The sequence below is a fragment of the Elephantulus edwardii genome, unplaced genomic scaffold, assembly GCF_000299155.1.
Source record: "Elephantulus edwardii isolate Elephantulus edwardi_28Jun2011 unplaced genomic scaffold, EleEdw1.0 scaffold00067, whole genome shotgun sequence".
Lineage (NCBI taxonomy): Eukaryota > Metazoa > Chordata > Mammalia > Macroscelidea > Macroscelididae > Elephantulus > Elephantulus edwardii.
In genome coordinates this window covers 3926345-3954051 of record NW_006399817.1, presented here as the reverse complement: position 1 = coordinate 3954051, position 27707 = coordinate 3926345, and the positions used below count along the sequence as shown (strand labels likewise).

The following is a 27707-nucleotide window of genomic DNA, read 5'->3' as shown; positions in this document are numbered from 1 at the left end:
CCTTTTCTCTTGAGAATGCTCTCCAGTCCATGCAGTGCTGGGAAGCTAGAAGTTCAACAGAGTTGTTCGCCTTATTGGAGGACAGAGTACAGAGCTGCCAGGGTGGCAGTGAAGTCACATAAAGGGAGAAAAAGGGGTAAGCCAAAACTTTGTTTAATTCCAGGACAGCACATTTGCAGGGCCAATTCTTAGGAACCCAGTGGAAAGCACAAGCTGTGGGGCTGAAAGAGTAAGCAGAAATCGCAGCTGCTGACCACGGCTATAGACGCAGGGTTTGAAGTGTGAGTTCCATCAAGTTAGAAGAGCTGTTAGACATCTCAGGCTTTCCATTACTTCAGAATGGCCTCAGTTCTAGGACTAAGGGATTTGCCTGAGGGATAAAGGCAAGACAAAAATAGGTATGTCCTGACAATGTTAAAATATACTTCCAAAATTCAGAGTGGTGGCCTAGTGGCAAAAGTCTGCACTGCAATCCCTAAGGCATGTGGTTTGAGGCCACCAGATGCTCTGTGAGAGAAGTATGGGAAATCTCCTCCCATGTGATTAACTGCTCTGAAAACCTGCCAAGGGTCAGCCAAGGGTCAGTTCTGACTCAAGGGTATACAACAACAACAACAACAATCTAGTAATTTAGGGAGCTCTGGTGGCTTAGTGGCCAAGGAGTGCCAAGCCCAAGGATTGTGGCTCGAATCCACCAGCTGCTCCACAGGAGAAGGATAAGCGATCTCCCACCATGCAATTTACTGCCTCTGAAAACCCTCTGGAGGGTCAGCTATGAGTCAGTTCTGACTTGATGGTACACAATAACAAAAGCAACAACAATATCTAATAAGTTAACTGCCTACTAGGACAGAAAATTAGCACTTCAACCAAAACTAGATCATACCTGGCTACTACGACTAGGACCTGGGAGACAGCAGATCTCAGATAGAAATGAGAGAAAATGTAAACAAAATGAAAATTCCTAAAAATGGCCAAACTTACTGGATCAATGAAGACAGAGGAACCTCTGAGGCTGTTGCACTTTGAACTTGGAACTAGAAGTCAGCCAAATAATCGACTGGCTAACATAATGAATAATGTCACCCATGAATAATATGCTTCCTTAAACAATCAAGTATATGAAGCCAAACAGTCAACATTTACTCAAAAAGGAAAGATGATCAGCAAAAGAAAGGAAAGCTAGGTCAACGGAAATGGAAAATTCACTCAATTCCCATCAAGCTGGAACTGACTCCTGGCTGATCCTCTAGTGGGTTTTTAGAGCCTGTAGCCTGCATGGGAGGAGACTGCCCATCTTTCTCCTGAGGAGGAACTGATAAGAGTCGAACTGCCTGCCTTTGGGTTGGCAGCGTAACACACTGTCCATTAGGCTATCAGAGCTCCCATAGAATGGAAATAATGAGACTGATGGGAATAATTTGACGGTGAAAACAGCAACCAATGTTATAAACAGTGTGTATACAATTTGTTAAACGGAAACCTAATTTGCTGTGTAAATTTTCATGTAAAACATTATGAATTTTCTTTTTCTTGAAAAAGAAAACAACAGTGAATAAAGGATATGGGTCCTGCTCTCACGAAGCTCCAGTGTTAATGAAATAGATAAACAATCATACTTAAAAATATTATATTATTAAACAGCCTAAGTGCCCATCAACAAACGAATGGCTAGAGAAGCTGTGGTATATTCGCACAATGGAATACTATGCTGCATTAAAAAACAAGGAACTCATGCAATATTACTCAAAATGGTTGACTCTGGAGAACATTATGCTGAGTGAAATGTCCCAGTCACAAAGGGACAAATATTGCATGGTGCCACTGTTGTAGAATGGGACTGTCCTTGGGGTTGGGGAGAGACTGAGTAAGGTGGGTTCAATAATGTATGCTGCTCTGAAACAGAGAAGGGAGAAAACTGTTTAAAAGAGATATGTGATTAGGTATTTCTGTCATGACAGGAGTCTAGAGCGATGGCTACATGGTGGAGTGGACCTGCGGGAGGGTTTGTAAAATAATGAAAGAATCTTTTCTTTTACTTTTCCAAGAGGGTAATGTCTGGTGGAGGGGAGCCTTGGGAGGGGACAAATCTACAACAATGAATGAATGGAAATCCAAAGCCTCTGTAAATTTTCACTGAAATTAATAACAAATTTAAATTAAAAAAATAAGAATTAAGTTAGAGTAAGGATGGCAATGGAACCACCTTACCTCTGTAACTTGATTTGTGCCACTATTAGAACCTCTACTCAGAATATTATTGCTTTTCAGTTTTTGACTCATGCACTTTTAACTTGTTAGTTAAATTTGTATCTTCTAGGCTGCAACACTTCCATGATACATCTTCAAGGATATGAACATGTACGGCTAAGCACAATTGATAACAGTGCATCTAAATTCCAAAATCAATCTCCATAATAGTCTATGTGTTTCCTACTGCCAAAGGGGCCCTTTAGAGTAGTGAGAGAAGACCTTCACCCTGAAACCCACAGCGTCCCTTTTCAGCAGGAAGTAGCTAAGAGAATACGCCATCCCCTTTTCCTTATGAATCAGGGTGAAGTCTCTCTCAGGGAGGAGTGATAGGGAATGGCAAGGGACACACTGACAAAGGAGATTAATCAGAACTGGTTTTGACAAGCACTGTGGCAATTGGACAATTAAAACAGACATGGGGGGGGGAAAGAAGAACGAACTGGGGATGAGGGTGGAGAAAACAGTGCAACAATGAATGAATGAAAACCCAAAATCTCTGTAAATGTTCATTAAAACTAATAAAATTCAATAATAAAAATATTATATTATTATTTATTTTACAAGTCAGTACGTTAGAGGACTAGAACACAATTCAAAGTCTCAACAATGTGTTAACTGTAATTTATAATGTCTATTGTTTGTAATGTATCATTGAAGTGACCAGCAAAAACTGGTGAAGGCTACATGAGATTCTGGTGGCATTTTCTGTATTTTTAATAGGTTTGATATTTCCCATTATAGGAAGGTTTTTACTTTCAATTTTTTAATACATTTTCAAGGATACAGTTTGAAGTGTTATGCATTAACTTCTTCACATCCAGCCAAATGCAAACGAATACTAGGTATTCACTGGGTAAATGCAGTTGTTTAATAGCTGGGATAATTAATATGACTAGACGCCTCTTGGGATTGAAGCAAACTTTCACTTCCTAGCTAACATGGATCTCAATTCTTTTGCCCATAAAAGATGAATTTATTTTTTGTCTATACTTCATTTTTTATCTGCCACTGATTACAAAACAGAATCACTGCAAAGCACTTTATAACACTATTAGTATACTGGACTTTCATACATTGTCTTTAAATGCTGCTTACAGAATACTTCTCTATACTTATAAGCTTATTATAGTTTAAAAATACGAGGGGACGAAGAAGACCAGGTACCGAAAAATCCCATTTCCTGTCTTACAAATTTCAAAACAGAAGCAGGCGTTTCTCAGTAATCTGGTTACCTGCAGGCTGTCTTTGATGTCCTGGGCTCCAAGGCTGGGTGTGGGTGTGGATTGGGGCAAGTTCTAGGAAGTTTGGGAGGACTATGAGAGGAAGAACTTTCATGCCAAGGGTAAAAGAGGAACTGATGTCATGTCCTGGAGAGATTTCACTCTCTGTTCCTGCCTAGATCTTTGGGAACAATGAAGACAGAGAGACAGTGCTCTGGATAATCCAACTCAGATTTTCCTTTTGACTCCGGATCTCGGCAGGAACTGGAGTAGGAAGAGCTTGATTTATTTATTTCTCTGCAGACACCACTCAAAGAGGAAGTACTTGATGAAGTTGATATCATTAATGGTAGAGAACTGGATTGAGGGTATTTAATTCCAGGCTCCTGGTGGTCTGGGCACAACCACTGCCAAGGCTCAAAGACCTGCACTGAGACCTTCAGAGCTTTGTTTCTGTTTGCAAAGCCTTCGCCCACGTATGGAGTGGGCTATGACGTTCCTACCCTGCTGCCTGCTGCCTCTGTTATTATAAGTTGGCAGCAGGGTATGGAAACTTAGGAGACCAGAGCCGGCAGGCAGAGAAGCTCCGGACACAGGAAATGCACCGAGCGGACAGTGGGTGCATTAAATCCCCCAGATGTAGGAGTCTTCTGTCTAAAACAAGAAGAATTTTTTTTTTTTGGTCTGGCCTTGATGTCTGGGTTTGTTCTTGGTGAACTGCCCAGCTGGAAAACTGGGAAATTATCCACGTTGCCCTTGTTTTGAAGGTCTTGATATGGGCGGGAAACAGACAAGGAAGAGGGAGGGAAAGGCAAACATAATTAGTCACTGTGGGCATGGAAGGAAGGGGGAGGAAGGTCCAAGGGCCGGTGGGGAGCTGCCATTTGGGTTGTGAGTGATTTTTGATCCCAAACCTTTTCCTTGCAGACCTCTTTCAGAGACAAATAATCCCTTTTTCTCACTATCAAAGAGCCCAAAATAAATCAGGGCTGTACATGTGAAGATGACCAAAAAAAGATCTGATTTTCTTCCCCTCATTCTTTTTCTTTTTCACTGGGAGCCCTGGTGGTGTTGAGTGTAAAAGGATTCCACTGCTAAAGAAAATTGCTGGTGGTTTGAGATCAGCTTTTGTAAGGATTTACAGCCTTGGAAACACTATGGGCAGTGGTACTCTGTCCTACAGGGTCGCTGAACCAAGAAAGCTTAGTCAATCAAGAAGGAGAGGAGCGAGCAACCAACTGATTTCATGGGCCATTCGTGGTTTCACCTGATAAATGCATGCATTCCTACCTCCACGCGAAGGGGGTCAGGGTCACTGTGAGTCAATGTCAGTGGGCTTGGTTCATTATTCCTGTTAGTTATTAAAGGGAGCTCTGGTGGCATAGTCTGTAGGAAGTCATGCTGCTAACCCAAAGGATGGGTGGTTCAAATCCATTAGCTGCTCTAAGGGAGAAAACGAGAAATCTCCTCAGGTGTGATTTACAGCCTTGGAAATCCAAAGGATAGTCAGCTATGAGTCAGTTCTGCCTTGACAACAATGAGTCAATTTGCTATTTAAAAGGCTCTTTGACTTAAAATTAATACAAATTTAACTCATTTTAGCCTGGTAGCCCAGTGGTAAGGGACATGATTTCAAATCCACCAGTTGTTCCAAGGATGAAACATGGGCTATCTCCTCAGGCATGATGTAATGCTTCTGAAAACCTGCTGGAAAGCCAACAGTGGTTCAGTTCCAACTGGACAGTATTCAACAACAATAAATAAATAATGCCAGCTAGTAAAACTTAAAGGGAGCTCTGGAGGCTCACAAGGTAACTAGTTGTGCTGGTTTCCCAAAGGCAGGTGGTTTGAATCCACCAGCTGCTCTACAGGAAAAAGATGAGCAATCTCTTCTCATGAGATTTAAAGCTTCTGAAAACTCCCTGAAAAGTCAGCTACGAGTCGGTCCCAACCTGACATGGAGTTCATTTGCTGTTGAACAAACCTAAAAAAAATTGTCTTTTGTGAAAGTCACGATATCGGAGTAGGTCATTTCCAGGGTAAAACAAAGGCTAAGAATAAGTTTGCATCTCACACATTTAGGTCACGTTCCCACCAGCATGCTTCTCCCACAGCTATGGACGATGAAAACAGAAGTTAGTCAGGGGATGCAAATCAGCAGGCCTGCTGGTCAGTCTCGGAGCTCTGTCCTCTACAGTCTTCTGCAGGGACTGTTTCCCAGATAAATTTTGTACAAGATTAGTGGACAGTAGCAACAATATAAAGAGCTACATAAAAGGTCAAAGGTCTAGGTTTTGAGGTGCAATTAAAAAGAAGATCCATATCCAGACATACCTCGGTGATAGCCCAGGTTTGGTTTTAGATTACCAAGATCAAGGAAATAAAGGGGAGCCACACACATTTTTTGGTTTGCCAATACACAGAAAAGTTATTTTTATGCTATACTGCAGCAAGGGAGCTCTGGTGGCTTAGTGTTAAGAAACTGTGCTCCAACCCAAAGGCATGTGGTTCGAATCCACCTGCTGCTCCATGGGAGAAAAGGGGGTAATCTCCTCTTACACAATTAACTGTCTCTGAAAACTGACTGGAGGGTCAGCTATGAGTCAGTTCCAGCTCAATGACACACAACAACAATGCAGCCTATTAAATATATTAACAGTATTCTGGTAAGTTTTGAAAAACTGTGAGAATTACCAAAATGTGACATAGGAACAACAGACTTACCACAGAAACTTCAACTTGTAAAAAAATACAGTATCTGCATAGGGCAATGAAACAAGATACGCTTACACACACACACACACACACACACACACACACACTTTTTCAAAGGACTTCAGCTTTTGCGCGGTTCTGTGACTTCTCATTAGCTCTTTGCTTGTCCTTTTCACAGTATTCATCTCAACATTTAACAATACAGCTGTGTTCCTTTGCAGGGCCCAAGAGGAAAGCTACCTTAGCTTGAAGCCTGGGGCTCACACATTTAAGGTTATAAATAATGAACCAAATAAGCTCCTGGAATTTTGCAGGCATTCAGTGGAAGAGGCTGAAAGAATAAAAGGAGGAAATGCAGGGCTGGGAGGCTCAATCATCAGTAGGAGCTGGACTGTCTCTGAGCAAATCCTCCCTGCTGGCCAGTTCACTAAGGCGTATGCAAATCTACACTGAGCCTACCTCGAAGGCAGCACCTGGAAGTCTCCCTTCCAAGGAGCTGAAAGGACAGCCACTTTTTCTCCTTTGCAAAGATGAAGAAATCAAGAGATCAGATTTCAAATGAGTCAGTTAGACCTGGGGTGATGGTGGTAGTGGTAAAGCTCCAGATAAATTAGAAGAGTCTTGGAGTAGGACAAGGGTAAGAATTGCTGTGCAGTGAATTCCTCTTCTGAGCAGCTCCAAATGCTAGAGTAGAACTGCTCCCTGGAGTTTTCTTGGTTATAATCTTGTATGGGAGCAGATCGCAAAACCTTGCTTCTAAGAGGGGCCCCTAGCTACTTTCACACCCATCACCTTTAAGGGCTGAGCTGCTTATGACATCAGGGTATCAGGGTGATACCAGCTGACAGGGAATGTCCTTCTTTGAATGTGAAACTGAACTGCTCCAGTCCCCTTAGCTCAAAAAGATCAAGTGACAATTCCCTAGAGATAAAAGGAAGTTTTTTGAGGAATCCCTGCTATCTTGGGGGCACGGTCAGGGATCTCTAATTTCTAAAAATTTAACTTACGAGGAAGTCCTGCTAAAAAGCAGCTTCTAGGTGGAATCCCAAAGACACACGGTTTGAATCCACCAGCTGCTCCTCAGGAGAAGGATGTGCAATCTCCTCTGTGTGATTAGCTGCCTCTGAAAACTTGTTGGATGGTCAGCTCTAAAATGGTTCTGACTCAATGGTACGGTACACAACACAACACAACACAACACAACGCACAGGACACGGCAGAAGCTAACAGAGGCTGAACCTGATTCCCTAATGTAGACTGACAAGATGAAAGCAAGAGGATGAGAACAATCCTTTGACCCCTCCTATATCAAACGCTGCAGCAGGGACCTGCAAAGGGTAATGCTGTGCTAGATCCTCAACTACAGGATGTGAAGCAGGAAGAGCAGGCCCTAGGAGGTAAGGAGGACCTACAGAAAAGTGGAAGGTGGCCTGATAATGGAGAAAAAGTGCTAATTGCTGCCCCAGGGGCTCCTTTACCAGGCAAAACAGGAAGTCAAGATGTGGGTCTGCTCTCCAGTGGGACCTTTCATTACTTTTTGCCAGATTCCAGAATCACCAACTTGAAAGGGGCATAAGAAAGGTTAATCCTACAGTTTTTAAGTGTGTGAGAGGCCAAGAGATGAATAAGAAGGTTCCAAAGGGGTCGTTTAATTCAACAAACATTCATGGAGGCCCTACCCTGTGTCAGGTTCTGTGAAGCAAAATAAAGTAAGAGCAGCTCTCAGCTTAAAAAAAAACAGGCTGTGTTTTGAAGGTTATTAAAAAGCAAAGGTATAAATGCATTTTATCATAGAAATAATGCTACAGATGGTGTCTAGTTAATCCACAAAGGAGTTCTAGGATAATGGTGTGGGGAGGCAATAGGTCTTTTCTCTAGGTACAGGTCTGATGTTTGCACAGGTATATGCAATTATGATAATGTGAACGAGGAAGAAAATATATCTAAGAACAATGAATAACATTTGTTGAGTACTTGCTATGTGACAGGTACTCTTCAAAGGACATTTCCCAAAGTAACTCATTCCATTTCTACCTAAGCCCTATGTTATAAACGGAAAAACAAACAAATAAAAACCAAACAAACAAAAGTCCCAAACAACCCAACTCTAGTTGATTCTTATCCATAAAGATCATACAGGACAGAGCAGAACTACCTCACAGGGCTTTACAGAAGCAAACTGTCACATCTTTCTCCCATGGACCAGCTCATAGGTTTGAAGTGCTAAGGTTCTGATTAGCAGCTGAGTGTTTAACCACTTTGCCATCAAGACTCCTCTATGCGGCAAACTTGAAACCAAACCCATTGCCCTCAAGTTAATTTTGACCCATGGTGAACCTCCATCAGGTTTCCAAAGCTATAAATGTTTAAAAGCGGAGACTGCCAATCGTTATGCCTTGGAAAGGCTGGTTGATTGGCTGCTGATTTCATTTAACAGTCTGACATTCAACATGCTATACCTTCAGGGGTTCTTCCCTAAGTTGGTAGGCATCACTGAGTCACCTCCAACTCACAGCAACCCTATGAACAATTGATCTAAACTCTGTCTTACCTGGGGCATCGCCATAATCTTTGACATGCAGTCACCATGTCAAAACAGCTCATTAAGACTTTCTCTGTTTCTCTGATCCTCCACTCCTCCATGCATGACTTACCTTTCCTAGGAATGGCCCTCCTAACAACATTCTGAAGTATGTGAGAACGAAGCTTTGCCATCCTTGCTTCTAAGGAGTACCCTAGTTGTACTTTCTCCCACACTTATCTATTCTTTTGGCAGTCCTTGGGATAACCAGTGCTCTTCTCCAGCATGACAACTCAAAGGTATAAATTATTCACCTGTCTCTTATTCAGTGTCCAGCTCGCAGGTGCACAGCAAGAGATTAAAAAGAACACATCTTGAATCAGGTGCACTTTAGTCTTCCTTAATACTTTGGAGAGTTTATTGACAGCAGACTCTCCCAATGTAATAGATCTTCTGCTTTCTTGACTGCTGGTACCAAGGGTGTTGATTGTGGATCCAAGTAAGAAGAATCATTAACAGTTTCAATATTTTCTCCAACTATGCTGTTGCCTATCGGCCCAATCATGAAGATTTTTTGGTCTTCATGTGAGAGGTATGAGTACTTTTTTTCCTATGACAGATAGGAATGTAGGCATAAGAAAGTCAAGTATTTGACTAAAGTAAAATAGCAGGTAAACTGAGGGAGAACAGCAGTGATTAACCCAGGTCTGGATTCTGAGCACAAACATTCATCTATGACCGTCCCTGTCTCTGTCAGGTATTACATGGTCACCATGTAGAATAGAATGTCACACTCTACTAATGATACCGTGACACCACTGAATTGTGGTGTCAGCGAAGACTATCAAATATACTACAGTCTTCCAAAAGAACAACAAATCTGTCTTGGAAAGAGTGTGGCCACAGTGCTCCTTAGAAGAAAGGGTGGCAGGACCTCATCTCACATACTTTAACCATGCTATCATGAAGGACCAATCCCTGGATAAGGTCATCATGCTTGGCAAACTAGGCAGTGAAAAAGAGAAGAGCCTTAAAAAAGCCCCCTCCCCCCCAATGAATTGACATGGTGACTGGAACAATGGATTTAGGCACAGCAGCAGAGATTGTGAAGATGGTGAGGGCTGGGCAAAGTTTTGCTCTGTTGTGCATCACATTGCTAAGAGCGGAAGCTGACTTGACAGCACCTAGCACTCACAACAACAGATAATCTGAATGGTTTTGACAACAACCAGTAATAGGATGTAGTTTGAAAGCAAAACCTCATCTATCCCAATGTCATTGCCTATTTGGTGCAAATGGCTAGGCCCTTGACAACTTGCTGAAAGGTTGGTGGTTTTACTGCTTCTGAAAGGTCATAGCCTTGAAAACCCGATGGAGCTGTTCCATTCTACATATGTGGAATGACCGTGGTTGGAACTGCCTTGACTGTAACAAAAAATGATCACCCATTGCGTTCACAGCCATAATGAAGAGCCAGCTTTCATAGCATGAACTGCTCTGTTCTCAGAAACTAGTATGAGAGACTGTCAGGCTGGAAATGTTCATCATGCTAAGACCTCTACAGCTAAATCAGTGCAATGTGACAGAAGTTTTTAACATCGTGAACTGAGGACATGCACGCTAGGGGCCCTGGCGACATAGTGGTTAAGAGCTGGGTTACTAATCAGAAAGTTTGCAATTTGAACTCACTAGCCAGTCTATGGAAGAAAGATAAAGCAGTTTATTTCCATAAATATTATAGGCCTTGGCAACTGTGGGACAAGCCTATTCTGTCCCAGAGGGGATTCAACAGCAGTGGGTTTGGTTTCTGGCTGGAGGATAAGCTATGGGGTCGTCAAAAGTTATCTTTGAGGTTTTTTGTCGGTTCCAAGTCCTGTGAAGTGGAAAAGTCACCAGCAGAAGTACTGCGACCTGACCCAAACAGGTGACTTGAAAACTGTCTTAACACAACTCGTAACTTTCCCACAAATATGCCTCTACTCATCTTTCAACCATTCTTTCCTTTTTCAGGGGCTGGCACACTCACATACACACAAAATAAAAACTGGTTAATACAATGTTCTATTGGTGGGTAGATCCACCTTATGATGGAGTCTTTAGATGATACAAATAGTAAATACCCTTGGTGGCCAACCATAACATTGAAGGACCAAGTACATCTATAAGAACTTCAGAAAAGTCCTAGTGATGTCCTTCTCAAAAACAGGCTACTGAAAACCGTGTGAAGCACAGTTCTACCCAACACACTGGGGGCTGCCACGAGTTGGAACTGACTCCACAGAAACTGGCTAGCTGGCTGGCTATGCACGCAGTAGTGGAATGAGTGCAGGCACTGGAGTCAAACTGACCTAGGTTTAAATCCTTACTTTGCTACTGAGCAGCTGTGTGATTTGGGGGCACATAAGTCTTCTGCTCTGAGCCCACATTTCCTCATCCATAAAGTGGGGACAGAGAACATTATCTTCTTAACAGGGTGGCTGTGAAGGTTAAATGATTTAAACATTTAAATACTTAGGCCAGGGCTTGGCACATAACAAGGACCCAATAAATGCTAGCTATTAGTCAGTTATTACAAAGCAGATTCATAAGCCTCATCTTCTTTAATGATCTCATTAAAATTGTATAAGGATCCTTTCCTCCGAAGCAGTCCTTAGGCACTTGGGTATATTGGAGGAGGGGTAATATTCCCCTCAATAAAACAATTAAAAATAAATATATGCCACTCTCTCCCCCTACTCCCTAACAAAGACATGTTTTGGTTTGTTTTTTCACCTCCATTATCTTATGCTGGTTGTGAGAAGAATCAAGAGTATTAGTATTTCAGCACTTCAATTTCTCACCACTAAGCCCAATTTCTATGTCCACCCGTGGCAAAGGGCTGCACCAGGCCTGATCTGCCACCTTAAACCTGCATCCACTGTTTCACAGATAATCACAGCACTGAGTATGCACATTTTTCAAATTAAAGTTATTAAAAATCTCTTCCCACTGTCTTGTGGGGAGGGCTTCGGTGGGGGCGGAGCTGAAGGATTGACATTATAGATGCCTCCATCAAAGAAGTTGTGGGATAAGAAGATGAGAGACATTGTTACAGAGTCTAGTCCCACAGGTGCTCAGCAGAGCTGACCCATTAAGAATCTTAAGCTAGGACAGGAATTATATTTTATCCTTTCAATTGTTCTCTCTTTTCTCAGGCTGCATGTATTAAGAACATTAGTAAAATGTCATTCTGGTGGGCACATCCATGCTGTGGAGTCTATGGGAGGTGCATATGGTTAATAAGCTTGGCTACTGCCCATAATCTTGGTGGATCAAGTCTACCCAGGGGCACCCTGAAGAAGACGTGATGATCTCCTGAAAAATTGGCCTTGGAAACTCTTAATGGGCAGTCTACTCTGACATAAACGGGATCCATGTGAGTCTGACTCAACTGGATGGCAACTACTTTGTTCTTCTTTTTAAAGTTGCACTACATGTCTCTCAGAAACCTTTTTTGCACTGGGAAAGTAAGCTGTGAGGGACCTCTCAAGGGTACTGAAGAACAATGACGTCAGGCTGGAGACTAAGGTGCGCCTAATAGTCTTTGCAATTACGTGCTATGCATCAGAGACTTGGACAGTGAATAGGCTTGACAGAAAGAGAATTGATGCCTTTGAGCTGTGGTGCTGGAGAAGAGTGTTGAATATACCATGGACTGCGAGGAGAACAAACAGGTTTGTCCTGGAGAGGGTGAAGCCAGAGTGTTCCCTGGAGTCAAGGATTCTGAAGCTTCATCTGACATACTTTGGGCATGTTGCAAGGAGGGACTGGTCCTTGGAGAGGGACATCATGTTTGGCAGAGTGGAGGGGTCGTGAAGGAGAGGAAGACCTTCGATGAGATAGATCGATTCTGTGACTGGAGCAGTGGGAATAAGTGTGTCTGAGATGGCTAGGTTGGCACAGGACAGAACAGTGTTTAGAGCTCTTGTTCACAGGGTCACTATGAGTTGCAAACGATTCAATGGCACATAACAACAACAAAGAAAAAATATTTGAGATGTATAATTTCACTTTATAGATTTTTTTTCTTTCAAGACCTGCTATCTTAAAAAAAAAAAAAGACCTGCTATCTTTGCATATTAACACATGCCTAGCTTAATTCTGTGTTATCATAAGTAAATATAATAGTAATTCTTTTAGAGAAAATGTAGTTTGAGTGGACCCTCTTTCTTTCCTCAGTAGAGATGACGGCAAAGGGGAGTGATAGTCAGATGCAGGGACCTGAACTGGATCTTTCACCAATTTGTTCCCCTGTCACCAACAGCACCCTGTGTCTTGAAGTCTGGAGGCAGGCAGGCTCTTCATATCACTTCTGTGTTTTTACAGCTCTTCACATTTCAAACCAAAGGCCAAACCAATTGCCCTCAAGTCAATTCTAACTCATGGTATCTCCAAGTTTGCTGGAGTAAAACTGTGTTTCACAGGGATTCTGATGGTTGATTTGTCAGAACTAGATCACAGGCCTTTAGTCTGAGCCAAACTGTGTGTGAATGTGAACCTTCAAACTTTTTTTAGCTGAGCCTATTAAGGGCTCATATGACTCAGGGATTCCTCTTACTTGCTAACTATCAAACCCATGGCTGTCAAATTGGAACTGACTCTAACTCTCCAGTGAATTTCCAAGGCTGTAAAATGGCATGGGAGATTACCCATCTTTCTTCCTCACACAGGCTGGTAGCTGCAGAGCTTCCTTCTTGTCTGATACCTACAAATAAAGAGCTGAAGGAGCCTTGGTAACACCAAGGTAAAGTACTCAGCTGCTACAGGAAAGGTCAGTGGTTCAAACCCTCAAGCCACTCTGTGAGAGAAAGATATGGCCGTCTGCTTCTGTAAAGATTACAGTCTTGGAAACCAACTCTGTTCCATAGGGTTACTATGTATTTGAGCTATGGATGACAGTATTTTTCTCTTCCAGATAAGGGCTAATACTTCTTTTTTTTTGTTTGTTGTTGCCTTTACCTGTTCATCTGAGAACCGACTCTGTGTCTGAACAGACAAAATGGCAGGACACATGCTCTCAGATCTCATTTCCTGGTGGCAGCTTTAAGGGATGGTTTCTGAAGACATAATACTTTCAAGAGCTGGGACTGAAACTCTGCTAACTGGTCCACAGGGCAATGAAGCCCTTGACCTTGGCCTCATTAACTCCATTCTCTTACCTACTGAGCTCACTGCCACCGGTATTATAACGCTTAAAGAGTGCAGCTCATTACCAAGTGCGCGGTGGCACATCTCTATTTACGTGGTTTGAGAACAGCTCTGAGAGTAAGTCAGCTTTCTCGGTTGATGAGCTCCTTCTGAGGAAAATGACAACAAACACACCTACTTGTGAGTCAAGTCAGGCCAAGGAGAAAGGAAGAAGGATTTATGAAGAGATGAGATGGTAAGCCTCCAATCACATTCGGGAATGAAAAGGGGACCAGAAATTTCAAACAAGATTTAAATAAATAAATAAATAATAATAATAATAATAATAATAATAATAATAATAATAATAATGAAAGGTCGAGGGAGAGGGAACGGGACAACAATAATACCCCTTTTGCACTGGAGGAGCCAGGCAATAATTCTTGCCTTTCTGTAGAGCATTAGTAAACCCACCTCCTCTACTCTGGAGTGGTTGTTGGCTATTATAAAAGCCGTTAATGTCCACGGCAGGAAGAGAAAAAGAATGTAAAAGTGAGTTTGGGTTGGGGGCACAGCTACTAAATTTAGGGGTGAGGCTTGGGAGGAAAGGATGGGAGAATCAGGCAGAGAGCTTGCGGGACACATGCGTTTATTCTCCACCATGGAGTGAGGTGAGGGGACCTGCTGTGAACACTTGGCACAAAGAGGAGATGGCATTGCCTGGAGTCAGTCTTTCGGGCGTGAACTGTTAATTAAAACCTCATTTTAAAAATCTGTGATGAACAAAACAAAAATATAAGCCCTGCTCTTACAGATGCTCAATCAATTGAAGGAACTGTCCCACGGGCTGAGGATTTTAGGCTCCTTGTAATCTGGTTCCAAGGATAAGGACAGTGTAAAAGTCCTGAAACACTGAGTATCCCTCGTGCACTCAGGGTTGAATCCAGCCTCCAGGAAGACTCAGGTGAGTCTCAGAGGCCACGCTCCCCACAGGACACCCCGAGATGCTCAGCTGGTACCTGAGTGGTGCTCAAAGTTAGATTTTCATATCTAAAATCTGTACCCAAACACTTGCTTTGAAACTGTGTCCAGGGCCGTGATTCAAGCCTGGTCTTCTCTTTTCCACAAATTATTTCCTGTTGTGAATAACAAGAGTAGCGAGGGTTGAACGCGTCCATTTAAATCAGCACTGATAGTGAGTCCATTGCAATCTACAGCACCAAGGAGAAATCCCTGACCTAACTCGGGGTTCATAGAATCTGGAGTGTTTTGGTTTGTTGGTTGTTGGTGTTGTTTTTTTTTTTAAATTCCTCCTCCTTATATTATACTCTCTGCTCAAAATTATTCAGTGACTTCTTTAATTTCCCTCCAAGGCCTAGAAACCAGAGCCTTTCTCTATTCTCTTTGGATTAGTTCTGCAATGGCAAAAATGTTGACTCCTGGTAAAGCTGGATGATGGTTTACAGAGCTTGGGTGGTCTAAAGAATAACAGTTGTGATGCCAACCCAAAGACAGGCAGTTCAAGTCCACTAACTGCTCTGAGGGAGAAAGATTGACAACTGTCTTCCAAGTGATTCACTACCTTTGAAAACTCACTGGAGGGTCAGCTGGAGGTCAGCTTCACCTCGATGGCACACTACAGCAAGTGGAGAGAACAAATGAAATACATCCAGCAGCACTCTCCCAAGCAGATATTTAAACTTTAGTTGTCTCCTTTGTGGGAATCCCTGAGTTGTGAAGAGGATTAAGCCTAACTACTAGCCAAAAAGTTTGTGGTTCAAACTCAGTAAAAATGCCTTAGAATATGAAAACCAAAACTCAAAACTGCTGTTGTTGATTCGGACTCACAGCCATCTTATGGGATAGAGCAGAACTCCCCCCGAGGATTTCTGAGGCTGAAAAGCTCTACAGAAGAGACGGCCACCTCTTTCTCCTGTGCAGTGGCTAGTGAGTTCAAGCTAATGCTCTTCTGGTTACCAGCTCATTGCTTTTACCACTATGCCACTAGGGCTCCTTCCTTTGAAAACAGGCCTGGCTGCTCACTCTGAAAGGTTACAATCTTGGAAACACTATGGAGCAGTTCTGTATGCACGGGCTGGTCATTAGTTGGGATCTACTCAGGCAACCAACACTGACAATACCTGGGGTACAGGCAGTCCCCTGGCTATAAATGTTGGACTTACGTACAACCTGGAATTACAGACAAATCCCCCAACAGCCCTGATATATGAAAAAAATCAAGGTGCATACAATGATTTGTAATGACAGGTGAGTGGCACTTTGTGAGGAAGAACAAAATATTATTTATTGCTGTGTTATTACGTTAAAGGCATTTTAGTCATCTGTAAGTATATCTTTCATTTTTTAATTCACAGAAAAGTACACCATCTACTAAGACAAAGATCTAACTGACACCAGAGCTTATATATATATACTTTTACACACACACACACACACGTTTGTTGTTGGTGAGTACCATAGAGTCAGAATCAACTCATAGTTGACCCTCTGGTGGGTTTTCAGAGGCAGTTAATCACAAAGGAGGAGACTGCCCATCCATCTCTTTTGGAGCTGCTGGTGGCCTCAAACCACATGCCTTTGGGACTGCAGTGCAGTTTCTTGCCACTAGGTCACCAGAGCGCCTATACATATATGCATACACACATACAATCTCCAGTCTCCTCCCATGTGATTAACTGCCTCTGAAAAACCACCAGAGAGTCTGCTATGGGTCGATTCTGACTCAACAGTACATGACAACAACATAATTATTTATATATATGTTGTATATAATATATATTATGTATATTATACATCCTGGAAGTAGGAGCAGCGTCCACTTCCGAAATGGTTTGCCTCCGGAAACTCTACATACAAACAGTGCTCAGGCTGTTCGTTCATAAGGTCACTATGAGTCGTCTATGACTCGAAGGCATAAAGCAACAACAACAACAACAACAACATATTATATATATTGTTGTTGTTATTAAGTGCAGTTGAGGTGTAGATGACTCATAGTGACCCTATAAATTAAAGACCTGAACTCTTGTATAACTTTCATCATTTCTCCAAGTTCAAAGAGTTTCCAAAGGCAAGCTGTTCTGGAAATGGATGCCACTCCTGCTTCCAAGCTTGTTTTAATCAGGGAGCTCCACCAAACACTTTGCACCATGGGTGACCATTATCACATTTGACACATCAGTGTCAAAGTGTTTAGTATCACAGCAACCACGAATTATCTCTGTACAGTAAGTGGACAGACCAGTGCTAAACCACCTAGAAGAATGTTTGACCAAAAATAATTAAAACCAGGTCTGAAGGCCACAGATTAAAATCACCCACCTTTGTTTTGGTAGCAAAACTTTCTATCAACTAGGACAAAAGAGCTCTCTCCTTGTTATTGTTGTTAAGTGTCATCGAGTCGTAGACAACTCGCAGCGATCCTATGAACGAAAGACCTGAACGCTTGTGTAACTTTCATCATTTCTCCAAGTTCATAGAGTTTCTGGAGGCAAGCTATTTTGGAAGTGGATGCCACTCCTGCTTCCAAGTTTATTTTAATGAAAAGCAATAATCTCTATTGGATTTGTCTGAATGGCAGGCAAGCAAGCAGGAGCTTCCATGGGTACCTTCCTCGTGGTTCTGGTGCAGTATGACCTCTGGCTGGGTGTGCAGTGAGTTTCCAGGGTGGAAGAATGGTGAGAAGAGAATTCGAGGTTTCCTCTGCTTCAGAATATGCTGAAGGAGTTCATAGAGCACATCACCTGAAAAGAGGAAAAGGTGGTAAGAAAAATGGAATACTCTGTTCAACTATTTACTGATCTGACCATCAGTGGATCGGCACAATGTTAAGGATACTACGGTTAATAAAACACCCATGCTGCCTACTCTCATGGAACTGACAGAGGGCACACTGTAGTACCTGAAACACAATCGATCAAAGCTATGTGGTCTTTTCATCAAGACTTTTTGATTATGAAAGTTATAATTATTAATTATACAAATCTAGAACATGTTAAAAGCTAGAAGAAAATACACTTATAACCCCACTACTAAAAGAGAGAAGCTCTGTTAATAAAATTTATAATTATACTTCATCTTACATACTTTGAGCATGGTATTAGGAGGAGCCAGTCCTTGGAGAAGGACATTGTGCTTGGAAAAGCAGATGGTAAGTCTAGTACAGAGAAGAAGGCACTTAAGAAAGAGTAACACGATGTTACAGAAAGACTGTTACAATGGATTGGAGCACAACAGAGACCGAGGATGGTACAGGATTGGGTCAAGTCTCATTCCATTTATTCCACATGGGGTTGCTGTGAGTTGAAGTCAAGTTGGAAGCATCTAATAACATATATTCCAATTAGATAACTGGAATCAGACCTTCAATAGTTTAGCATCCTTCCTTTTCCCTTCTACATTATGTTTTGAAGATTGTATCATATTACTGAACTACACAGTAATAGCCCATCACAGGGATGTACTAGAATTTATTAGAAAAATAGAAATTGTCTCAAGTTTTTCCATTATGTTTTTGCAGAAAAAAATATCATTTTCTCTTTCTCTCACATTCTCTCTCTCTCACACATACACATGCATACACACACACACACATGCACACACGCTTGCATTTCAGACTCCCACTGTCATGCAGTCTCTTCTGACTTGTAGTGACTCTTAAGGTAGAGCATAACACCTAATCTTCCTCCAAAGGAGTGGCTGGTGGATTTGAATTGCTGACCTTTGGGTTAGCAGTGTAATGCTTAATCTACAGTGTCATCAGGGTGCCTTCATTTCAGATTATTCATAAAGTAAGTAATTTTTAATGTTCCATTGGCAATGCAAAGATTCTTCATAGGAATATATTCCCTATAGGGACTAAACAAGTCTTTTAATCCACACCAGTTGTAGCAGGAGGAGAATAAATATCAAGAAAAATCACCAGTCCAGTCAGAAATGCCAACTATTGAAGATGTCCTATGAGGAGTTGGTGTATTCTGGGATACCTCCCTCTAAAAAATACACATACACCCAAGGTCCCACAATCCCTCCTTTAAAAAATACACATACATCCAAGGTCACACAATCCTTAGGAAAACCATCTATAGATGCCAGCTCCTCCCGGAGGGTGGTGGGGGTTGGTTTGGACGGGGGCCTTCGTGCTGATATATTTGGTATTAGAAGTGCCCACCAAATGTTGAATTAGCAAAAAAGAAACCATCATGTTCTTGTCCCACCCATTTGGCTGAGCTTCAAGTTCAAAAAGCAGGTGGGTGCCTCAAAAATCTTTTGGGGAGGGTGACTAATCTTTAAAATACCACTGGCTTCTGCTTGTCCCCCACAGCCTGTTCCCCACACAGGGAAGCAGTCAACAACTGCACCACACAATGGGCTTTTGTCACTAATTTTAGCAGTTTTTAAAAAACAGATACTTTAATTAACAACTTAATTTAACTGCATATTTGGGGCTGTATTGCTTTATTTTTTTTCTCTTTTAAACTCAGCATGAGCCTGAGAAATGCTCCCTATTAATTTCTCTCTGCAAACCGCCACTCCTGTACCTTTCATCCACAAACACCAAATACAAGTCCCACGGATACAGTAGTCTAAATGATTCCTGAGGGAATCTGTGACTTTGCTTTGACTTGACTTCTGCCTCTCCTTCTGATTTCTGATCACTAATGTACTGTTTACGGTTTACGGTATGACTAACAAAAGCAAATCAAAAAACAAAACCCACTGCCATGGATTGAGTCTGACCCATACTGACCCTACAGCACTGGGTGGCACTGCCCCATTGGGTATGCAAAGCTGTAATCATTATAAAAGGAATTCAGGTGGTGTAGTATGTTATACGTTGGCCTGCTAACCAGGCAACTGGTTTGAATCTGCCAGTGGCTGTCCTGCAGAAAAATGAGGCAGTCTCTGCCCATAAATGATTGGGTTCCCAGCCTTGGGAAACTAATAGAGGGGTTGCCGTTGGTTAGAATCAACTCAGTGTTTTTGAAGCAGATTAGGGAGCTGTGTGATGTAGCCTGTTGAGAACTGCACTGCTTGCTAGCTCTAGCTGCTGGAAGCCAACAGTGGCTACAAGGGTAAAAGACAGTCACTCTCCTTCAGGGCAACTGACAGCCTGAGAAACCCAACAGAGAGTCAGCCGGGAACTGGAAATGGACTTGACAGCAATGTGTATGAAAGCAGATCGCCACATGTTTTCCTGAGTCAGGCTGGCAGGTTTGAACCATTGATTTTTTGGTTTACAAGTGAGTACTATAATGGCTGCATCCATCAGGGTTCCTAAGTAAGGCAAAAAGACTGATGAGCTGAAGACACAATATCACTTGAGTGTTTCATTAAAAGGAGATGGGCAGGAAGACAAAGAGGGGTTCCAAACGAGACTTTTAAAAATCTCAAGCAGAGCACAGAGCCCCCGGCACACACACTAGGCACCATTTTAGCTCTGGGAAGGGCTTCAGAAGTCCAAACCTAGTCGTCATGGTAATGTGGTTGGTCTATGATGAAATGCAGATACAGAGCCTGAAATACAGTCCTATTTTAATGATTCATATTTTAATCTCCTACAGAAATAAGCCCCTAATCAACACTTTGTTTCTTTTGGTTTACTGTAATGTCACTCTGAACTTTTCCTAATTTACATAGCCTCACACTTGTTGGGTTTATCCTGTGGGCTTGATCTACGTCTTATTTTGGTAAGATGCAGAATAGAAAACATTTAAAAATGCATTCCTGATGATTACTATTACCAAAAAAATGGTCAGTAATTAGCGCATCCATTTTGGAAGGGGAGGCCAGGAAATATAAATTTAGTGTCTGTGAGGGTGTTCAACTCGGTTCCCTCAGAAAGGCAAGGAGACGTGCGGTGCAGGGCAGCAAACGCGGAGGCAGCTGCCTGAGCTGGAAGCCCAGTGCCATGAACCAGGTGACCTTGAGTAAGGGCCCGAAGGTCTCTGCAAATGCAAACACCAACACTGATCTCCTAACTGCGGAGGATGCTGAGAAGCATCTAGAGCAGGGTTTGGTGCTCCTGCTTCACACAGACTCCCTGCCCTTTTGGGGGGTCATGCTCCTGGGTGTAGGGAAACCGGGGGGTATGGGATGAGGGCAGTGGGCAAGTTTCTTCTTTCTCCATGTTTCCGCTACTCTATCGTCATACAGAGAACTAGGCAATGCAGCAGAAGGGTTAAAAGTTTATGCTTTTTAGTCAGACTGATGCCACCTTATGTCTGTTCCTTAACTTCTCTAGACCTTCCTTTCTATATCGACAAAATGACGTTTAACAATATCTACCTCTGAGGATTAACTGAGGTAAACTGTTACAAACTTGCCACAGTGTTGGGTCAACAGTAAAAGTTCAGTAACTACCAGCTGATGCAGTTACTACCATCACCACCACCATGACGATAATCGCCATCATCACCATCACCATCACTACCACCATCACCTGTTATTTCCACCATCACCACCATCAACACAACCATCACTACTATTGTCAAAGAGGGCAGACCTGTAAGGTCACAAGGAGATCTTAAGGAGAGAAAAAGTGAGTGCTATCTGGTCAACATTCTCCTCTTTTAAGGATCTGCAGCTTCAGAACCTCAATGAATGGTCGCTAAGTTAAAGCCCAAGAAATGCAGTGGAGGGTCAACTTGGTGGCAATATATTTGATTGTTTGGTTTATCTGGGTCTTGATTAGCATTAGGTTCTTTCTCTAGAAAAAAACAATGACATTTACTAAGGTCACTCTTTCACCACTGGTCTTCAGATACCTTAACCTGGCCAAGCTCACACTCTCCCAGGCATCCTATACTGATTCTCTTTAGCGTCTCCTCCCTTGCTGGTAAAGGGAGCTGTGAGATCATGTTCCTCTCCTCATTCCTAGTGCTAGGACAAACAGGAGCTACCTGAGGGGACTCTCAGCCGGACTCCACAATAAAGGTTTTAGGCCAGGGATAAAACTTAATTCTCAGGTCCTGCAGAGCTCTGGTGGCCTAGTGGATAAGGAGCTGTATTTCTCAACTCAAAAGCAGACAGTATGAATTAATTGGCTGCTCCTTGGAGAAAAATGAGTAGTCTCCTCCTGTGTGATCTACAGTCTCAGAAACCTACTGGAAGGTCAGCTGTGAGTTGATCCTGACTCCAGAGCACATAACCAACAACGAAGGGCCTACACTTTATGATCATCAGGGTCAGAAACCATGAGACACAGTGGTGGAATGTGGCTGGCTCCGCACGAACACATCACTACTACTGGGGAAAAGAACTCTTGTGCCTGCCCAAATGTGTCTGCCTGTCTGTGATGTAATCACATAGGATACATGTCCTTGAATACTTCATTCTGTCCCTCTGCCCACATCATTCACCAATATGGTCCTCTTCCAACAGTGTTTTCGTACCAACAGATGACAAGCCACTTGACCATATGGAAAGGAAAGCCACTTGAGGATCATTGAGTCCTTACCCAACCCTATGAAGAGCAGGATCCAGGCGACAAAAAGATAGTAGGAGGAAAGGCTTGGTGATAAACTTCTGCAAACCAGCGAGGGAAAACTACCTATCATAATGATCTAATGCAATGGACTACACGGATGGCACAGGAGGAAGCACTGCTTTGTTCCACCGTGCACAAGGTTACTAGTAATTGAAGCTGACTCAACGGTGGCTAACAACAGCTGATAGTAGGTTCTTTTGTTGCATTTGAATCCAGTTATCCATGAGATCCCATGTAACCTGGTTTTTAATCTGGGCCTCTGAAGCTGTATAGGAGAATTATCTTGTCTCCAAAAAAATTTCAAACTCATTGCTGTTGAATTGGAACCAAGTCACAGCAAACCCTTCAAAGGGTTCTCAGAGGCTGTAAATCATAGCAGAGGAGAGAGAGTGCTTATCTTTCTCCCTCAGAGCAGCCAGTGGATTTGAACCACCAGAGGCAGGGCCTCTGGGTTAGCAGCATAATTAACTCCCTATGGCCATGTACTTCCCACCAGAGATCTTAAGTCTCCGGGAGATTTTTAAACTAATGATGACAGTCCTCCAACACTCCTCTATCTCCATCTCCATCTCCCTCCTTATTTTTCCAGCCTTTTCTCTTGAACTAGTCTTTAAGATCTCAGTATAGCCCAAGAAAATGAGAACTGAGGCACAAATAGAGATTTGTACACCAGTGTTCACTAGCAGCACTATTCCCCATGGCAAACACACGGAAACAGCCCAGCTGTCCTACCACAATAGAATGGATTGAGAATTTATGGTACATTCACACAATGGAATATTATGCAGCAACCTTTGTAAATTATTACCTAACTTGGGAGGGACTGGAGAGCATTATGCTGAGTGAACTAACGCAGTCCCATAAGGATAAATATTGTATAAAACCATTATTGTAGAATAAGTATGAGGGTTGAGGATGCAAGGGAGGAGGGTGGAAGCAGAGGGGTGAGGATGTGTGTGGAGCAGGGGATAATTAATCATGGGGTCACACAATTTGATGGGTGAGGGAAATGCAAGGATCTGGTTTGAAAAACAATGTATTCAAATGTTGTAAATAAACTAGCGTAAAGATAATGTAAAATAGAATGTATATGAATGATTATTTGAAATACAATGTAATGAAGGAAGAGACTGTATAAAACACAAAGTATATGAATGAAACATACTGTAAAGTTATTGAAAATCAATAAAGCTATTTAAAAAAGATCTTAGTATAGGAAGGAGGCCATATTTCAAAAGTAATATTGAAAAGTATTACAAAAATAACAGGAAGATCTTTGGAACAAAGAAGGTATTTAAAAATAAATTATGTTTATTGGCCTATTAGAAAACATAGACAATGAGCACATTACTATATACCTTTGAATTCAAGATGCTGGCTTGAATTCAAAAGGCGTTTCTCACAAAGGGGCCAATGCCAGGCAATTCTGACATTTTCACATTCTCGCTCTCTAGTTCTCAGTGCCCTTCATTCTGGCATCCATTCCAACTCATCTCTGAACTGCTCTTGCTGAGGTCAGTTTGCTGTCAAATTCAAAAGGTCAGTCTCTGGGGACCTCCCAGAACCATCACCACCACCTGCCTCTCTCTCAGTATATTCCGTTAGCTCAAAGGTTTTTCTCTTCCTGGTTTTCTTCTCATCTCTCTAGGTCTCCTCCTTTTTATCCAGCCCTCTCATTGGTCCTCTCTTTGAGCAATCTTAACTACTCGTGAGACTTCAAATAGTTTATCTATGCAAAGTCTACTTCAGTAGACATCTCCGTACTCCAGAACCTCATTCAGTTATCGCCTAAATACTTCCACTTGGAAGTCATACAGGCATTATACATCTAACAAACCTAAAATCAAAGTCTTTACAAGCTTGAAGTCACTCCCTAACTCACCAAGTGAGAAACCTGGGCGTACTCCATAACACTGCTTTCCCTTTTACCCAATATGTAATTTAATATCAGGACCTACAGACTCTTCTATGTATACTTGAATCACCTCCTTTCTGTGGCCCCACCTTAGCTCAAGTCACCACTATTAGGACTAAACTGAAGCCACATTAAATACTCAGCATCTACTTTTCACCTCTGCACCCTTCCAGAAACCTTCTGTTTCAAACCTTGAAAGGCTTCCACTTGTCCTTAAAATAACACTTAAAAATCCTGAACATGATCTACAAAGCTATGCATAATCTACTGGATAAATATTAAATGAGTGATGGAATGAATTGCTGTAAAGCTACACAAGATTCATTGTATTTACATTTGCTGAGTTTGTTCAGCCAGCCCCATTTTGGGTGTGGTTGGGGTATTTCCAGGTTTTCATTACTAAAAATAGAATTGCTCAGGGCACCTTTCCCCCTCTACTGGATTGTTTCCTGGGGATAGCTCATGCAAAATGGAATTATCAGTGAAAGGGTATGATTAGTTTTAGAGTTCTTATTATACACTGCTTGTTTCCCAGAAGGCTGGACTCAATGCATCCTGTCATCTGCAGTGCTGCCCACAGCCTCCCCAATGGAGCTGTACAACTTCTCCAGATTTAGCAGGCTTAAAGTAGTACCTTAACATTGTTTAAATTTGCATTTTTCCCAGGTGAGCATTTACAATGACTCCAGTGTAGTAGAAACCCTCAAATGTAGGAAGGCATTCTTAAACTTGCAAATAGCTCTTTCCATTTTCTTCTCTTTTTTATACAGACATTCTCATCCCTTCTAATCATTCTTTAAAAACATAAAATATCTTGCGTGGGGAGAACATTTTTAGATTTATCAGGAAATTCTCTCTGCTGTGTCCTTTCTAACCATGATAGGGTAAGGATGAAATACATGATTTAACTTTACCTAAATTCAACCATGAACATGCCACAGTGATTATAGGCAAGGGGGTGCCACTGGTATAACAAGCCCATTCTTAAAAAGGGGCTGCCTCGCTTTCTAGCTCTGTTTGTTTGTATTTTTCAAGCATTCATTCAACCCAATTCTATAAGCTGATTGAATTACACATTGTTTAAATTTAATATTGAGCGAGGTTGTGGAGAAACTAGAACCCTTATTCACTGTTGGTGGGAGTTTAAAATGGTGTAACCACTGTGGAAGGTGGTATGACGCTTTCTCAAAAAGTTGCAGAGATACCATTTGACCCAGCAATTCTACTACTGGGAATATATCTCAAAGAGACCATAACTGACATCCAAGCAGATATATGCACACCCATGTTTATAGCAGTTCTGTTCACAATAGCAAGGAGCTGGAAACAACCCAGGTGCCTATCAACAAACGAATGCATAGAGAAGCTGTGGTATAGTCACACAATTGAATACTACGCTGCATTGAAAAACAAGGAACTCATGCAATATTATTAAAAATGGACCCTGGAGGACATTATATTGAGTGAACTATCTCAGTCGCAAAAGGACAAATATTGCATGGTGCCACTGTTGTAAAATGGGACTGATATCAGGGTTGGGGTGAGACTGAGAAAAACTGGATAAATTGTGTATACTGCACTCAAATAGATGAGGGAGTGAATAATTTAAAAGCGATGTATGATAGGGTATTATGGTTATCATAAGAGTCCACAATTAAGGTTGCATAGTGGAATGTAATTGGGGCGGTGCGGGGGGTACTGTGTACCAGGGAGGGAGTGTTTCTTTTACTTTTAAAAGAGAGGAGCGAACTGGGGTGTGGGGGAGGGCTGGGCGGGGAGAGAAGTGCAGCAATGAATGAATGGAAATCCAAAATCTCTGTAAATGTTCATTAAAAGTATTTTTTAAAAAAGAGCGCTTTCTGTGCCCACCAGTCTTACTTAGGAACTAATACTTAAACATCTGTATCTTCTACATAAAGACCCTGGTGAGGGGCAGGTTGTGGAGAATTTGGAATATTTTATTAAAAGCAATATTCAGAAAGCAGGTAGAGTAAAGAACTGCATTTAGCTGTATAAGGAATTTAAGGTAAAATAGTAAGTTCTGGAGAAAACAAAAAATAAATCATTGTGAAATGATAAGCAAACGCTTAGGTAATCAGATGTCACTTTGTATGGCCCAGTCATCAGTTATCACCAATTCACAAACACTGTTGGATCTGAACCCTGCTCTCCCCTGTGCCATCCTCATTGTCTCTGATTTACTTGGCTCACTGCTCCAGTCACTGTAAACACATCTCATTGAGGTTCTTCCTCTCTTTTAATGTCTATCATTCTGAGCATGATGTCCTTCTCCAAGGATAGACCCCTGCTAACAGCATGCCCCAAATATATGAGATAAAACTTAACCAAACGGGATATAAGAAATAAAATGGCTTTCTGATAGTTGATTCATACATCTTTCTTTAACATCGGATAAACATTTGCTTTATTTAATGGCACAACTCTGGTTGTCAAAGGCCTGCGGCAATTTCCTGCAATTCAGGGTTACATGTCCCTTTTCTTGAACCAAATCATTATACTCTGAGACTTAATTTTATAACAGCTATTCAATCTAACAAATTTTCTACCACTGTTTATTAGAAATTAATAGGCAAGTTAGTTCAAATAACTATGTATGCATAAAATATTTTCTGTTTAACCCTGAAAGGAAATGTCACCATGTTTGAAGGGCATAAAGCAAAGCACGTTTCTAAAGCTAGAGATTTTGGTGCATTACAAATGGAAGAAATAATATTCAGGACTAAGCTCTAGTATATGAAAAGTCTGACTTACTTAGTAAATCATCCATATATTTTTGCTAAATTGACCTAAAGAAACTTTGAAAATGTGTGTGTGTGTGTGTGTGTGTGTGTGTGTGTGTGTTTCCAGTCATGGTCAGAGAATCAATAGGAATTAAATGGATAATAACTTGTGCTTTCTTTGTTCACATAAACAATGAGAATAAAAACCCATTCCACTGGAAAATTACATGATGAATAACCCTAAGTGAGAGCTAATATAAATGCTTACTTCTCTGTTGTTTATTAATGAATTTTCCTCAGTATTTCATTGAGATCAAGTAACCAAATACACCTCTTGATTTAAATGACCCAGGAAAAATTGAATAAGGAAACTATCTACTATTTAAAGACTAAAAATGATCTTATTTTGGTGAAATTTTTAGAAAATTGGAATCTCCTTATATGTGTTATTTAGCTTTGATAAAGAAATTATTTTGTTGTATTACTCAGATTGGGAGACTAAATCTACTTTCCCCCAACACCATGTATATATAAAATTATTAATAATTATATATATAATTATTAATAATTATATATAATTAACCTTGAAATCCTGTTTAGATTTAAATATGGTTATCTGATATGCACTCCAGATGTTCTCTGCTTTATTTATTGAAAATGGAGGACC

The 27707-nt window shown here is 41.5% G+C and overlaps 1 protein-coding gene across 1 annotated transcript in view; it reads right to left on the bottom strand.

Annotated features, from left to right (window-relative positions):
* ETV6 (ets variant 6) overlaps positions 1-27707 on the bottom strand; it is a 355578-nt gene that overhangs the window by 33777 nt on the left and 294094 nt on the right. The window contains exon 4 of the mRNA XM_006888409.1: positions 17505-17639. Coding sequence (XP_006888471.1) covers positions 17505-17639 — 135 coding nt within the window. The remainder of the gene's footprint in view (positions 1-17504; positions 17640-27707) is intronic.